The sequence below is a fragment of the Falco naumanni genome, chromosome 4 (assembly GCF_017639655.2).
Source record: "Falco naumanni isolate bFalNau1 chromosome 4, bFalNau1.pat, whole genome shotgun sequence".
NCBI lineage: Eukaryota > Metazoa > Chordata > Aves > Falconiformes > Falconidae > Falco > Falco naumanni.
In genome coordinates this window covers 83,933,278-83,947,518 of record NC_054057.1, presented here as the reverse complement: position 1 = coordinate 83,947,518, position 14,241 = coordinate 83,933,278, and the positions used below count along the sequence as shown (strand labels likewise).

The 14,241-nt window shown below is 45.6% G+C and overlaps 1 protein-coding gene across 2 annotated transcripts in view; it reads right to left on the bottom strand.

The window, feature by feature from the left end:
* FOXK1 (forkhead box K1) overlaps positions 1-11,956 on the bottom strand; it is a 56,066-nt gene extending 44,110 nt beyond the window's left edge. For both annotated transcript variants that reach the window (XM_040589923.1, XM_040589924.1), the window contains exon 1: positions 11,571-11,956. In XM_040589923.1, coding sequence (XP_040445857.1) covers positions 11,571-11,956 — 386 coding nt within the window. The remainder of the gene's footprint in view (positions 1-11,570) is intronic.
* Positions 11,957-14,241: the final 2,285 nt, after the last annotated feature.

The following is a 14,241-nucleotide window of genomic DNA, read 5'->3' as shown; positions in this document are numbered from 1 at the left end:
CTGCTGTTACCACCCTTGCCCTACACCTGTCCTTCATGAGACAGTGGCAAACTCTCCACTGTTCAGACTGAAAGGGCAGACACTGCATGCAGTCTTGGACCAGGAGTAAGTTTTGCTCAGCCCTTGCCAAAGTTCTGCAGGAAGGTGAGATGGATGCATCCTGCTTCTCACACCCCACTTTCCCCTGTCCCAAAGGAGTACTGCCAAACCACAGCTCCCAGCCTTAACAACAACAAGTAGCCCCTAGCTGTTTCAAGACCCCTGGACCACGGCTACTCTGGCAGCACAGGCAGAGAGTAGTCAGTCTGACATTCGGTTTGTTTTGCAGAGATGTCACAGAAATGGTGACTACTAGCTCTGTAACACACACATCTGCCCACAGTGTTTCTGTGCCAGAAAAGGCTGCCTAGCCCCCATTCATGATGTGCTGAGTTTTTCCCCCCTCTAAGACAAACCTAAAGATAAGAGCCTAAGGCTGGCTTCCATCCTACCACAGCAGAGACCACATAAAGTGACTCAGCACAGCATGACCACCACACCAGCATCTCTCACTCCTTCCCTGCTTCTGCAAGGCTTTCCAAGCCTCTGCTGCTCACACTGATCTTGGTTAAAATGAAAAAGGTCAATATTAACTATTTTCCTTCTTTGCTCATCTTGGCAGAAACACTCGCCTCTGTATGTTTCTCCCTTACACCACAATTAACACCTACCTCAGTGCCAAAAAAAGCCCCACCTGCACCCACGCTCTGGGGAACTTCCCTGTAACAACTTCTACAAAGAGTTCTGTTTTCAGTAAGAAACTAAGCAGTACACCAAGAATTAAATACGTAGTGACAGCGCGGAACTAACTGCAGTGCTACAGCTGGCCTCTACAAGTAGCACTGGTTATTCATTTCCATACCTAACTCAACACCAAGCATCTTAAAACTTTGCTCACCGCTGGGGAATTTCCACCTTGCTGCAGATCCTGTCCCTTTCACCACAGAAACCTGGCCACGGCTGCCACAAGCAACATGCAACTTTGATCTAATCCTATTTTCATCCTACCGCCCACCTTCTTGGGAAGTCTCTTCCTTTATTACCACAAGTATCCAGATGCTTGGGAAATTTTCATACCCTGGAGAAGGAGGAGAAACTAACAGTCTGAAAAGATCAGTTCATAAAATCTCCTAATAACAATCACAGAAAGAGGCACTTGTTTCAGCATCTTTGTTGGATACACTACAGCAGTTTGATTCTCATTCCAAATGCCATCAACTTTCTTCTAATGAGCCATTCATCACTGTAGCGTTTGCTTTCAACGAGCCAGCCCAATTCCTTGAAAGATCTCACAAGTTATGTAGACTTACTCTTCCAAAACTAGGGGACTACCTATAAACACACTAGCAAAGGCTGTGCAAAACAAAATAACCTCAATAAAACTCAGGAAAAGATCCTAATTCCCACATACATATGCCAGAAAAAGCTTGCGTGTGGGATGTTACTAACCTTTGAATTCAATCAGACTCTAAGAGGGCTCTAACACACACAGCATGACTATGATACATTTTCCTTTGAGGCTGGTTCAGTTCATTTAGAAAGTGATTTGAAAGAGCTAATGTACTATTTATGTACATTATAAAAAAACGATCCATATGGAGTTAAGGCTTTGCAAAATGCTCACTCCAGTCCATTCCACTCCCTCTGAAGACATTCCACAATCCATTCAATACCCAGTAGAGGAAGCCAGGATTACTGTTTTAAAAGCAGCTCTGAGGGTAATTTAGATGTTTTAAAAGCTGATATCTTCTAGACTTGGAGCCAAATAAATGTTAGGGGCAGCACAGGGCCTCTCACATAAATGTCTATGAAGTGACATCCACCTGCAGCCTCCAAAATACCGACATTGAAAATAAAGGTTACAAGAGAATCCCAGGCACAACTTTCCTTCCTACTAAAAAAGGGGAAAAGAAAATAATTTTACAGTGATTCAGGAGAAGATGATGTGCTGGATTGGCTTGCAAAGGTCCACCTAGCAGGACATGGCTAAGACTGCAAGCAATGTAAAACAATCCCAAGATTATTAAGGTATTTTAAATCCTGCCAGCATATACAACTCTGCTGAAGGGTTACTTCCTTGAAAGGAGTCTAACCAACTAAACCGACAGTGACTTTTGCAAAATGACAGCAAATTTTAGAGTTCATTTGTCATATTACTAGCATATTCTAATGCTCCTCTTCCTTTGCTTCAGTGTAGCGTGTAGAATTAGCAGAAAATTTTACTTCAACAGATTCTTTTACCTGGAAGCTTCACACAAACTGTTCTGTAAACTAGTTTGCAATATCAGCTTTTGGGGGAATAGAATTCAAGCCCTTCCATGCTACAGATTTTTCTTTTTTTAATACAAATTCTCATACTTGCAATACCATCTGGTGGAGCACAAAGCAGGATGAAATTGAGAAGAAACTGTGAACTACTTGGAGAAGAGGATGCACCCACTTGTCACCAACAGACCTCAGATTCAGAATCACTGCCCATCAACACAATTTTGTTACCCAAGTTCATTTAGCGACTGTTTGCAGTGAAGCACTGATCTGAGACACTCCATTACAAACAGGTCATGTGCAAGTCTAAACTACTGGATTGCACCTATTTCTAATAGTCTGCACATGCCTTGTTTACACAAAACACAAAAAGTGCTAGCAACACTTTTATTGAACCACTACACGTTAGGGATTTTCTCCTAAGAATTCCTATGCCTGAAGAAAACTTCTGCGTTTGCCTTAATACTCCATAAAGACAGACATTAGCAGCAATGCACGTGCCAGCCTTTGACTTCCTTTGCAGGTCTTCCCAGTGCTAAAACGGTTTCATTATGGCTTGTCTCATTAGTCAGTGTCTGAGAGAGACATGGTAGAAGAGATAGTAATTATACAGCTGAATGGACAAGGCAGAAGGAGGCAAAGCCACCCAATTGCCAGGCTTGTTGACAGTCAACACCCCTTTACGCACCGGTGGGCAGGCAGCCAATCCAAGGTACACCATTTTACGCAAGCCATGAGACAAAAAAAGAAAAAAGATCAATAAGTAAACAGCAGTTGGCACACCTAGCACACCAAGAGTCTACCCTTACTAGTTCAGGCTACACCTCAAACTGAATATGAAAAGCAAAAACATTTTTGGTCTACCCATCAGGTGGAAACAAAACTTGCTTTCTGTGTCTAATCCTTTTCTCCTCCCACCCAATCAGGATTTTGACTGTTTAACAGTCCATAGTTCTTATGCCCTCGAGAGAGGAAAGGCCTTAAGTTGCTCAAGAACAATTCCTTTAGCAAGTGCACAAACTGGCTCTGCAGGGAGTCCAGTTCTGCTTAGTCAAAATGTTGGTGGCTTCTGTATGTGGCCTTAAGGGAGACAGAAGATTAAAACAAAAAAAAAAAATTGTGTGGGAAGACTTTCCAAGGCTCTCTTTAAAGTGGCACGAAGCAGAAGAAAGGGGTTTAGCTATAATGTTGTCTTTCAGAAAGAAGGGAGGGATGTCCTTTTCCACAGCACTCAGACCACCTCTGCAAGGGTTTTTGTCTCCTCGTTCTGTTCTAAAAGATGGTGTGGGTTGTACTTGTACATGAAAATAGTCTCTTATCCTAGAAGCTTCTTGAAACATGATAATAAGCAGTAACAATGTGCTTAAAGTTGTCCACTTATCCTCCTATCTAATCACATAGTCTAGATTAAAAGAACCAGACAAAGACTGCCCATCTTTGCTCCCTCAACCAAGCCAGAGCACCCAATTAAGTTCTACATTATTTCTCCCAAACTGTCAAAATGTCCTCAAACAACATGAAAATTATTATCTGGTATGTTTAAAGGAGGAAGGAAGATCACCAAAGTCGCACATACACAAGCGACAACCCAAGAAATTAAACTCGCTTTTAAATTACTAAAAATAGATTGGGTAGGGAGGAAAGGGACTATCAATCAAATCTTAGAGTTGCTGAATATTCAAAGAACAGGCTTCTAATAGACTGCTCTCTCAAGACTGCTTGAAATTTTTATGATAAAAAATGTACAAGGACATGAAAAAAAAAAAAAAAGAACAGCAGGATACCGATGAGCAAAATACACAAGACAAGTGGATACAGAGTATTAATTAGGCCATTAAGATCCTTAAAGGTTTTACTGTCCAATAAAATATGTATTCCATAAAAATTAAGTGCCATGCAGAAGGAATGCACACATGCATTTTACTGAGCTGTTCTGAAGAAACTGAGGATGTGAATTACTAGCAAAAAACATTTGTGGACAAGAGTGAAAAGACATTAGTAAAATTGTATCTGTACTATGAAAACAAAGAACATACAGTTGGATAGAAATTTTCAGTCACATTTACTTAAGCGAGACATTCACGTGCTCTGTAAGCATCTCCATCTGCTTTTATAAGGACTCTGCAGTCAAGTGAAATAGGAAAACTTCTAAATGCTTGAAAAAACTATTCAGTGATTAATACTGAATTACTGACTGAAGTGGATGCATTAAGACCACACAATACTCAGAATTAGTCGATTAACCAAGTCTGGAAGTACATTAAGATGTCTTTTCACAGCCCACATTGGGAGGACAAAAAAAAAAAAAAAAAAAGCTCCAAGTTTTCTACCTTACAGATTTGTCCAAACAAAATCACTGGAAGATGACAGCCAGACCTCTGGTTCCCCACGTTTCTTTGTGTCAATCCCACAGTCCATTACATCAGGGCCCACCGGCCACTTTCAGATGTAGAAACCAACATTCAAAAGCTACCCGAGTTCACTGGTGAGAAAGCACCACACAAGCTCAGCAGACTTCCCAGGCGTTCTTCTGCCTGTCCTAGGCCTATGTAATTGTAAGACCACAAAGATGTTAACCACCCAACAGACTATGGACTAAGGTCGATGGCATGTTTAGCTTTCATACTTCTGTTTCTTTAAAGTAAGAATCCTGAAGTGGATATCCTAGCCATGAGTCTGCAACCTCAGGAAACTCCCAGATGCATGGGGACTGAACCAAAGACACAGAAAACAAACAAAGCTGGTGTTAGGTACGGCTATATGTGAGAGGCTTCTGTGCTCTGGACTGCTATCAAGAAAAAGGAGAGGAAAGAAACTGTACTGAAAGCAAATGAGATAATTCCTCTCCCTTTTCATTAACATTGCCAGCTCAAAAGCACATGATTTTTCTTTCTTAAACCACATTTCCACTTGGACTGGGGAGGGAAAGCTGGCTCATCCACATCTAACCAGCAATAAGGTGAAGCTTGGTCTGTTAAGCATTTCTGGTTACTGTGCCCCTTGGCTCCGGCTGTCCAACACCCAGACGCTGCCTGCTCAGACATTTACTAGAGGTAGAAGGAGCTCAAAGTAAATTAGCACGTCAGAACTACTGATATGGAGCTGAGTGCATGTACAGATCCACCCCGAGTAACAAAGCCAGCTGCAGCTGTCAAATCTCAAACAGCAGTTTAACAAGCACCTAACCAGTCTGTGTGCCCTTCGTTACCCCAGTATAAGTGCAGCCCCCCCCCAAAGCACTCTCACTTGAACACACTCACCAGGCTCCACACTCTGCAATTGCTGCAAAAAATTCTGTCAACAGCAGACGCTAATTACTACACACGGGCCAGTAATGAGACTTTATTTGCATGGCATAAGTAGCAAATTCAAGTAGTTTCCTGTTCTTTACCAACATCCTGTTGCCACATCTACTCCTCCAGGAAACTGCTGCAATGAGCAAGAGAATTTGGCATCCCACAGAACAGCTCTGACGCCAAATGGCTATCGGAGCACAGTTACGAGGAGCTTGCTTACAAAGAAAACTATCAGATTAATCTGGATGTCATTTATGCTTTCAGTTATTCAGTGAAAGACTGCATGTCCCACTTTCTGGAAGGGAGAAAAAATCCCCCCCCAACGTTATTTTGATTTGTTACCAGAAGTCACACAGACACTCTGCAGTGAGGATGGATGCTCACACAGCTGGCACCAAAACAACTAAGATATGAATTACTACAGATTTCATCATTTTTATTCCTGTTTTCATAAAAGCAAAGACTCTCACACTCATTCATCCCCTAGATTTATATAAAAATACAACCACCAACTGAAAGAATCCCACAGTCGGCTAAGTAGACGTGTCGTGATTGAGAGTCTGTTAACACAAAGAAGTTACGCCAGCACAACTTGAATCCAGATTCAGGCCTTTATAGCTGAGACTCCGCACAAGAATGTACAAGGCAAGTGTGGCATGTGCTGGTTAGATTAATCTTTTCATAATCAACACATCAGCTAAACTGAACCAAGCTTGGCTTAAAAGAATACATAAGAGAACATACGCTTGAGTTTTGCATAGCATCAGTTTATATTCACAACCTGACTTACGGCACAGCTATTTTTGAATCAACAAATCGAGCTGTAGTTTCTCGCATGTGAAACTTTCCTTAAACATTTAATATAACCCATGACAAATTGAGCTGCTTAGCCAAAAATTATTACTTGACATAAATTCTGTAATTAAAATCAAGTAATTCTTTATCACCATCTCTCTGTGCAACAAAACCCCCTGTTCTCAAAGACAGCCTTTGAAATCAAATCAGAGCATGAAAAATGTAAGATGAAGCACTGAGAGAGCAAATCTTTAAAGAGTTTCTAGTGAGAGTAAAACCACGATCCACAAGTAGTAGCAAAGCAAATGATGCATTTCAAACAAAGAAAAAAAAAAGGCTGCAAATGCAGATTACGCAACATTCAAGTAAAACTGCATGAGGAGTTATCAGAGTCAACATACATATGCAGCATTTCAGAAACAACTAGTTCTGTAGTCGTGGTTATGTGGTCAAAGCACTTCCTTAGTATGTGTATGTACGGCTTGCAGTTCCCTCCAAGATGTAAGGATAGCCATGCTCATACACACCATGATGGCATCATTCAAACCACAAGAATGGAGGCCGAGTGGTTAGTGAAGTCATCAAAAACACTGAAACATTGTTTATACCTCCGTTTTTCTAGATTATGTCAATTTTTTTTTTAAACTTTAATTAGTGCCCCAAGTTACTGGCTAACAGACTGTACAGTCATCTCCCTTAGAAAGGGAAATGAAGAGACCGTTGGATCTAGATCTCAGTTTTCTGCTTGGTTACTAAACCTCAATTGCAGAGACTCCCCCACTACCCAAACACTGAAGTGAACTTGCGTACTCACAATACAGAAAGATTAACACATGCATAAAATTTTGCAGGATTAGTACCTTGACATGTGCTCAGAGTACTAGACTGTATATTTTTGTCAAGTTTATTAAGTACCTAGGAAAACCCCATTATAAATAGAGCAGCATGCTCTTAATAAAGCTTGACATGCACAGGAAGTTTTCAATTTATAATGAGGCTTACATACATAATAATGTTTTTATTTTAACTCCATGTTTTAATTTAATTTCCTTTGTATTTTACACTCAAACTAAAAAAAACCAAACCAACCCTCTCCATTTATTTCTTCCATTTTCTAAATGTTAAAAGAACTACAGGTTTAAAAACTTATTTTTTGATGTGAAAATCTCATATGGAAAGCACCCATTTGCACTGAAAAACACAAACTTCAGGCTCCATTAACAGCTCTACTGCAAAAATACAGAACAGTCACAGAAGCAATAAGCAAATATCCCATGACAAGCACCATTTTCCAATCTATTGAGCTCCCAGTTCAGAAAGCTCAAGTGCTATTATCAGGCTATGGTCTATCAACATTTACAGTTTTTAGTCAATAGAAATTTTGTACTTAAGAGCATTTGAAAACCTGACCCATAGCTGCTTAAAATTCAGGTTAGCAAGCTTAACTATGAACTGTTTCAGTTCCTCTGGTTCCAGGGGGAGGGTGGAAGGGGGGAAAAAATTCTTACTTTAGTTACTGGAAATCTCTAACCTATTACTGTTACTTCTTTTTAAAACTGTGTCAATTTTGAAGATAACAAGAAAAGAAATACTTCAGCATTAACCTGATCCTGTAAATACCCAATTACACTGGAAATCTGAAAAAACCCAATACTGTCTTCAACAGGAAAAAGTACTTCAGCTAATGGATCCTCCTGTATCTTACCTTTTTGCTTTTATCAATAGTTTTAAAAATCTAGCGCATATCCTACTGATAGTCTTGAGTTTCTCTCTTTTATAGAAAAATACCCAGAAATCTCTCCACAGGTTTCCAGCTTCTACTAGCACAGCTAAAAAAAAGTTTCTAGCAATCCAAATTATGGATTTAGAGCACTTCTGATGTAAGTACTTCCATAATTTCACCTTGATTTATACATAATGCCTGCTGCAGCATGGCACTCTGGTTGAACAGACTAAGGAGTCTTCAGCTGTACTGTGGGCCTTCCACTCTTCTACCTACTCCAACTGTCATTAACCTCTAGGAAATGCCCTCTTTGTTGGTCATTATTGTTTAATTATACTTCATAGTTATGTCATCCTATCTGTGAACTACAATCTTCCATAACAACACAGCTGTGCAATATGATACTCCCGCCCAGCAGTGAAATTCTGGTTACAGCAGATTATACATACACATGATGTCGCTGGAGGAAGCGATAGGAAACTTTTCAAGAGCTCTTGATTTTGAACAGGTCTATTGTGTTAGGACGTACCTACAGTCTTCAAGAAAGGTCTCAGAAACTCCTCCTCTTTCCTCCCTTCCCCACCCCTCCTGATAAAACTTTCTGTAAATTTTAAGAATAGCTACTTCTAAACTTGGAAGAGGGCTTATAACAGAAGTTTTATGCAAAAAAAGTGCAGTGAGAAGAAACTTCAGAAATAGAGTCTATGAGTCCAGGATCTGTTTTTTTAACAAATAGTATGAATTACATCTGAAAAAACACTTTTTCCTGGAACTCTCTGCTTCCATTCATGATCTCATGATGCATAAGCATCTCCTTTGCTTGCAATATGACAGCAGCAGTGACTGCATTGGTCCAAAAGAAACAGGACTTTGCACATTTCTGCTATCCTTTACAAGCAAGTAAAAAAGAAAAGGGGGAAGGGGGCGGCAACTATTCAAGCAACTCATTCTTAGAAAATTACCAGCAAGAACTTTGCACATCACAAGGCCCTCCCATCTGTATCACTGAATGGAAGGGCCATTACTTCATGAAATTTAACATAAAACGTACAATCTGCTGGTTCATGGAGAAGGTGTGGCTGTATCAAACAGGGCAGAGACATTCAGGGGAAAAAAAAAAAAAAAGTGGTCTGTACTGTAAAGTCTGTGTACTACAACCCATCTTCACTTTGTCCTACTTTTGACAGTACCAGTTGCCTAGCAGTAAGCATATAGGCTTCTCTACAGAAAAGAAATGGCACCAACCAGTGCTTTCTTCTGTTTACTGGGGCAGGGGGGAGATCCTTGTGTGTTTGTGTATGTATGTGTCTGCATGTGGAGAGGGGTGACAGAGAACGGTCTGCTTTTTCAAGACTGGAGATAATAGCAAACAGGAGATCAGTTAAAGCCTCAAACAAGACTGTGTATACCAAGCTTCAATAAGATTATTTTTTCCCCTTGTTTGGGTTACAAACCCTTGACTGGCCAGTAGAAGGCAAGGAGTTGTTTACCTGTTAGAAGCAAGGGGGCAAATTCCTTTAGATTGATGCAAAACATTTTCCTACTCTGGAAGTCAAAAAGGGAGGAGCATTAAGTTTATTTATGTAGCTCAAACAGCGGCCAAGCAAAGAGGATGCCTTATTGTGCAGAGTTCACAACTGTACATTAAACGCCTCCCTTTAAAGCGATGAAGGAAAATTGCCATTAACACTCCAGGAGTCACGAGCAAACGGAAGGGAAGAGAAATAAGCAACCAAGTCACTGCCTGAGAGGGTTTCTGAGCACAATGCTTATGATTAACCGACTGAAGAAACAGAATCACAGGGAGGAGAGAGCTTGCACAGATAAACCCAGAGCCAGTGGGAGTGACAACAGAAATGCCCTGGGCTTCGGGTGGTCTTGTTTTACAAAGCAACATTAATTAAACAGACACTAAAGGACATATCTTTTAGAAAAATGGGACATGTTACAAACTGAAATGCCTCAGAGAGCAAGCAGCTAGGGAGTTATAACTAAATTACTAAGTACAAAATGAAGCAGCCTGCAAAGGAAATGAGTAATTAAAAAACCCTCCCCTGAGCAACAGGCTGGTGAGAAAGGGATAACTCCAGGACCCTGGTGCTGGAGGTAAAGGGTACCAAAGCCAAAGACTGCCAGATGAAAACAGATGTTTCACACAAACAACAAAAAGCCTAGTGGAACATCATATAAACCCAACCTCCTGCCTTTACAGCGTGTTTTCACTCACAGATTGCATTAGACACAGTCTGTCTGGTATGACCTGGAGAGATGCACACAGGAATGACATCACCCACCACCACCACGCTGCTGCCCCTGGGGTGAAGCACTGCAGTTGTTGGACAGTGCTCAGCAACCATAAACAATGTTTTTGGAGGAAGAGATTAATGTCAACCTCATTCTTTCTGCAAGAGAGTTTATCTAAAACTCAGCACAGACAACTACCTCCCTGCTAGCGCAGAAACTCTTCCACAGCTCCCTCCCCTTCCTCAAGGAAGCAAAGACACCTTGTGTCCCTGCTCTCCGGGTGTCCTGGTGAGCAACATCACCCCTGGCTTGGCCCGACTCCCTCTTTTTTTCTGTTGCCCTCGAGAGACACCAGGAACTACACCCAACTTACCAACCCTAAAATAAGCACTCTGGCAAAGTGCTTTTCCAACTTTTCCCACTAGATCTTTTCCAAGGAAGACAAGCCCTGGGTGTTGCAAGTTTTAGGCCACTGACACGAGTCCTTCTTCTCTCATTTATCTTTTGAAAACCCCTTAAGGGCCACCAATCGAGCGTGAGTCTGTTGACAGGCAGCAAGGAAGACTATGACCGTAGGGGACAGCCCGCTGGAGGGGCTCACACTTTTTCGCCACTCGCTCAGAGGGAACAGCCCCAGCCCTGATGAACATCACCCCCTTTCTCAGTCAGAGGCAGCAGCAAGGCTGGGAAGGTGAGGATGTCCTACGCTGATGCCGAGGTGGATCCACTGGCTGGTCCCCGGGGCAGACATCCCTCGCCGCCACCTCGGATCTCCATCACGTCGTCGTACAGAGGGTCCCGTGTCCACTGTGACCAACTTCAAGCGAGGGGCCCCTCACCATCCCCTCAGGCTCTCTGGGGCCCAGGGAGGGCCTCAAGGCCACCTTCTTCAGAAGCAGTCCTTCACCGCCCCCTCAGGCCCTCTGTGGGGAGGGGGATCCCTCACTGTCCCCTTCACCAGCGGTGGCCCCTCTCCCCCACCTCAGGCCCTTTTCCTGGCAGACCTCACCGTCCCCTTCCTCGGCGGGGCCCCCTCTCCGCCCAGACCCACGTCCCCTCCCGCCCCGCAGGCCCTTCCCCGGTCCCCCCCGCAGGCCGCCGGCTCCCCCTCTCCCGCCGGAGCGGGCCCGGCCCCGCGGGCCCCCGCCGCCTCCCCGCGGTGCCACCGCCCCCGCGCCCCCGGCCCGGCCCGCCGCGGCGGCACTCACTGCGGCGGGAGCTGCAGGGCCGGGCCGCCGCGGCGCTGGAAGGCGCCGTCCACGAAGACGCCGTTCTTGCCGAGGCAGCGCAGGTAGAAGTGCGGCTCCTGGAAGCTGAGCTGCAGGTGCCGCCGGGAGATGAAGCTGGAGTGGCCCATGTTGACGTCCACCGAGCCCTGCGAGGAGTTGCGGCCTATGGTGACGGCCGGCTGCCGCATGAGAAACTCGAACTCGCGGCCCTGCAGCCGCGCCAGCACCGGGCCGGCGCAGGCGGCGGCGGGCGGCGCGGCCGGGGGCGGCGGCCCGGGAGGGGGCGCCGCGGCGGGGCTGCAGGGCGCCGAGCGCAGCGCCAGCAGAGCCCGCGCCCCGCTGCTGTCCTCCCCGACTTCGGCCATGTTCCCAGGCAGGGAGCGAGCCAGCGTGCCGGCCTCCGGGGCGGAGCCGGCGGGGCGGGGGAAGCGGGGCGGAGCGGGAGCCGAGCCCGCCGCCGCCTGCCCCTGCCTCCCCGCCAGCACCGCCGGGCCCGGCCGCCCGCCGCGATTTACGGCGCAGGGCGGGGGCCGGCAGCGCCGGGCTCGGCGGGGACGCGGCGCCGCCTGCAGGGCCCTCGGGCAGGTGTGCGGGAGCGACCCCTTGCGAGGGGCCGCGCCACCTCGGCCCCCAGCCCGGCGGGGCAGCGCCCTTCTGCCGGGTCCGTGAGCTGAACCGCCTCAGGAGCTGCCCCGCGGGCCGGAGGGGTGCCCGCCCCCAAACCCGGCCCGGCTGGGGGCTCTCTGCGGGGCAGGGGCACATCCACCGCCAGCCGGGCCCGGGCCATCGCCCGCCGCTCCCTGCGGCTTCAGAGGTGCGTAGGCTTGGTGAGGCGGCCTGGCCTGGCCCTGCTGCACACCGACCCCGGTCACGGCACCATGGTGGTGTCGCAGCGGGGGGGTGCACCCCAGCTGCACAGCGGTGTGAGTGTGAAACACCTCGACACACTTCTATAGAGATCATACGTTCATAAACCCGTATATATATGTACATACACATACGTGGTTTTATACTCAAACATGGGTTTGTACTCGTCTAGCTTCATACTCGTGTAGTTTTTTGTTATAAGGGAGTGTGTAGAGGTTGTCTAGCTTGTATTTCCTCAAATTACTTTTTACATTCTTTTATATTCCATGAATTACTTCAGTGAAAGACAAAGGTCATGTTCTTTGTGACAACGGCACGTATTTGCTTAGGCTAGATAAATATATTGGTTAGATCAGATTTGGATAGCTTATCCAAATTAAATTTGCATTAAATCTGGATAGATTATCCAGATTAAACAGGTGAAACTTTTCTGTATAGGCAAGCCAATGATACTCTGCAGAATCCTGAATTGTTAAGTAATCAGAAAATACAATGAATGTGAGGATCTCAGGAGAGGGAGCAGCCGTAACTGCTTATTGCTTCAGCTCGTGTGGGGAATGCGGCAGCTCATACCAAGGCTGCTCAACAGTTTAGAGGATGTGGGAAAAAAAAATAATCCCATAACTGGTCAAAAGTGCAGAGCAAATTTCAGCTATGAAGACTGTAATTAAACGAGCTGGAATCAGTCCAGGACCACAAGGTTAACATCCCTGTTCCTGGAACATCTTCCCTGAGATGTTTAATGAGTGCTGAGCAGTCGGGACCTGAGTTAGACATCTCACCCGAGACATCATCTTCAGTAAGAGTGCTCTTTGCCACTACAGTTCAATGCCAACCAAGAGGAAGAAAGAAAAGTACCATCTAACAAAACACCAATACCACTTCCTACGTAGCAGTGTCTGCTCTCCAGCGAGACTCAGCCAAGCTGGGCACAGCAAAAGGTCGCAGTCCCCAGGGCAGGAGAGGGAGGAAAGGTCCCTGGAGGGGCATGGGGGGGACATGGTCACAAGAAGGGACCATCCTGGAGGCCTGGAATTAAATTACAGCCAAAATGGTGCTCTCAGAAGGTGAGGAACAAATGAGCGGGGTCATGATACACAGCAGCGGTGTAACCAGGGCCCCAATGGGGAGCTGCTCCACTCACACCCATCAATCTGAACTCCTCTCCTGCCCCAAATTGCTCAGCAGCAGCAAACACTCGTGGCCAGAATGTAAAATGAGGTGAGAGCCAGAGCTGCATGCTGCCTGATGGGAGAGCTAGCTCAAACCTTTTGCCTCTTCACACTGGGATGAGAATGCTATTAAGTGTGCTTAAAAATGGACCCAAGCTGGTAGGCAGGTGTGTGTGAGCAGGTGAGGTGAGACCTCGTGTCAGAGCAGCATTTGACCTATCAAAAAAAAAAAAAAAAAAAAGAGAAGGCAGCACTGAAGAGATTTTAGTTCATGTCTGAGGCTTGTCTAAAAGCCTGAATTGTGTCATTTGACCAGAAGGGCCCCCAAAAGATCAGAAAGAGGGTGAGGCTGCTACCAGATGTTGTCAGTAAATGTTTCCACAGCTGCATGGGAAAATGTGTTGCAGGCAGTCTGGCTGGCAAGGCAGGAGCCAGCCCCGCATGGACAGGAGTGGGGCGGTGGTTCTAAGTACAGGAGTTGCAGGCAGCCCTGTGGACCCACGCGGCCGTCTGATGTGGGGCCAAGAGGCGTGTCGCTGCCAGGGCTGGGTCCCATTACCTCTCCCACATTGGATACAGGCTACAGATTTCTGCAGCTCCAGTCGGGGAAT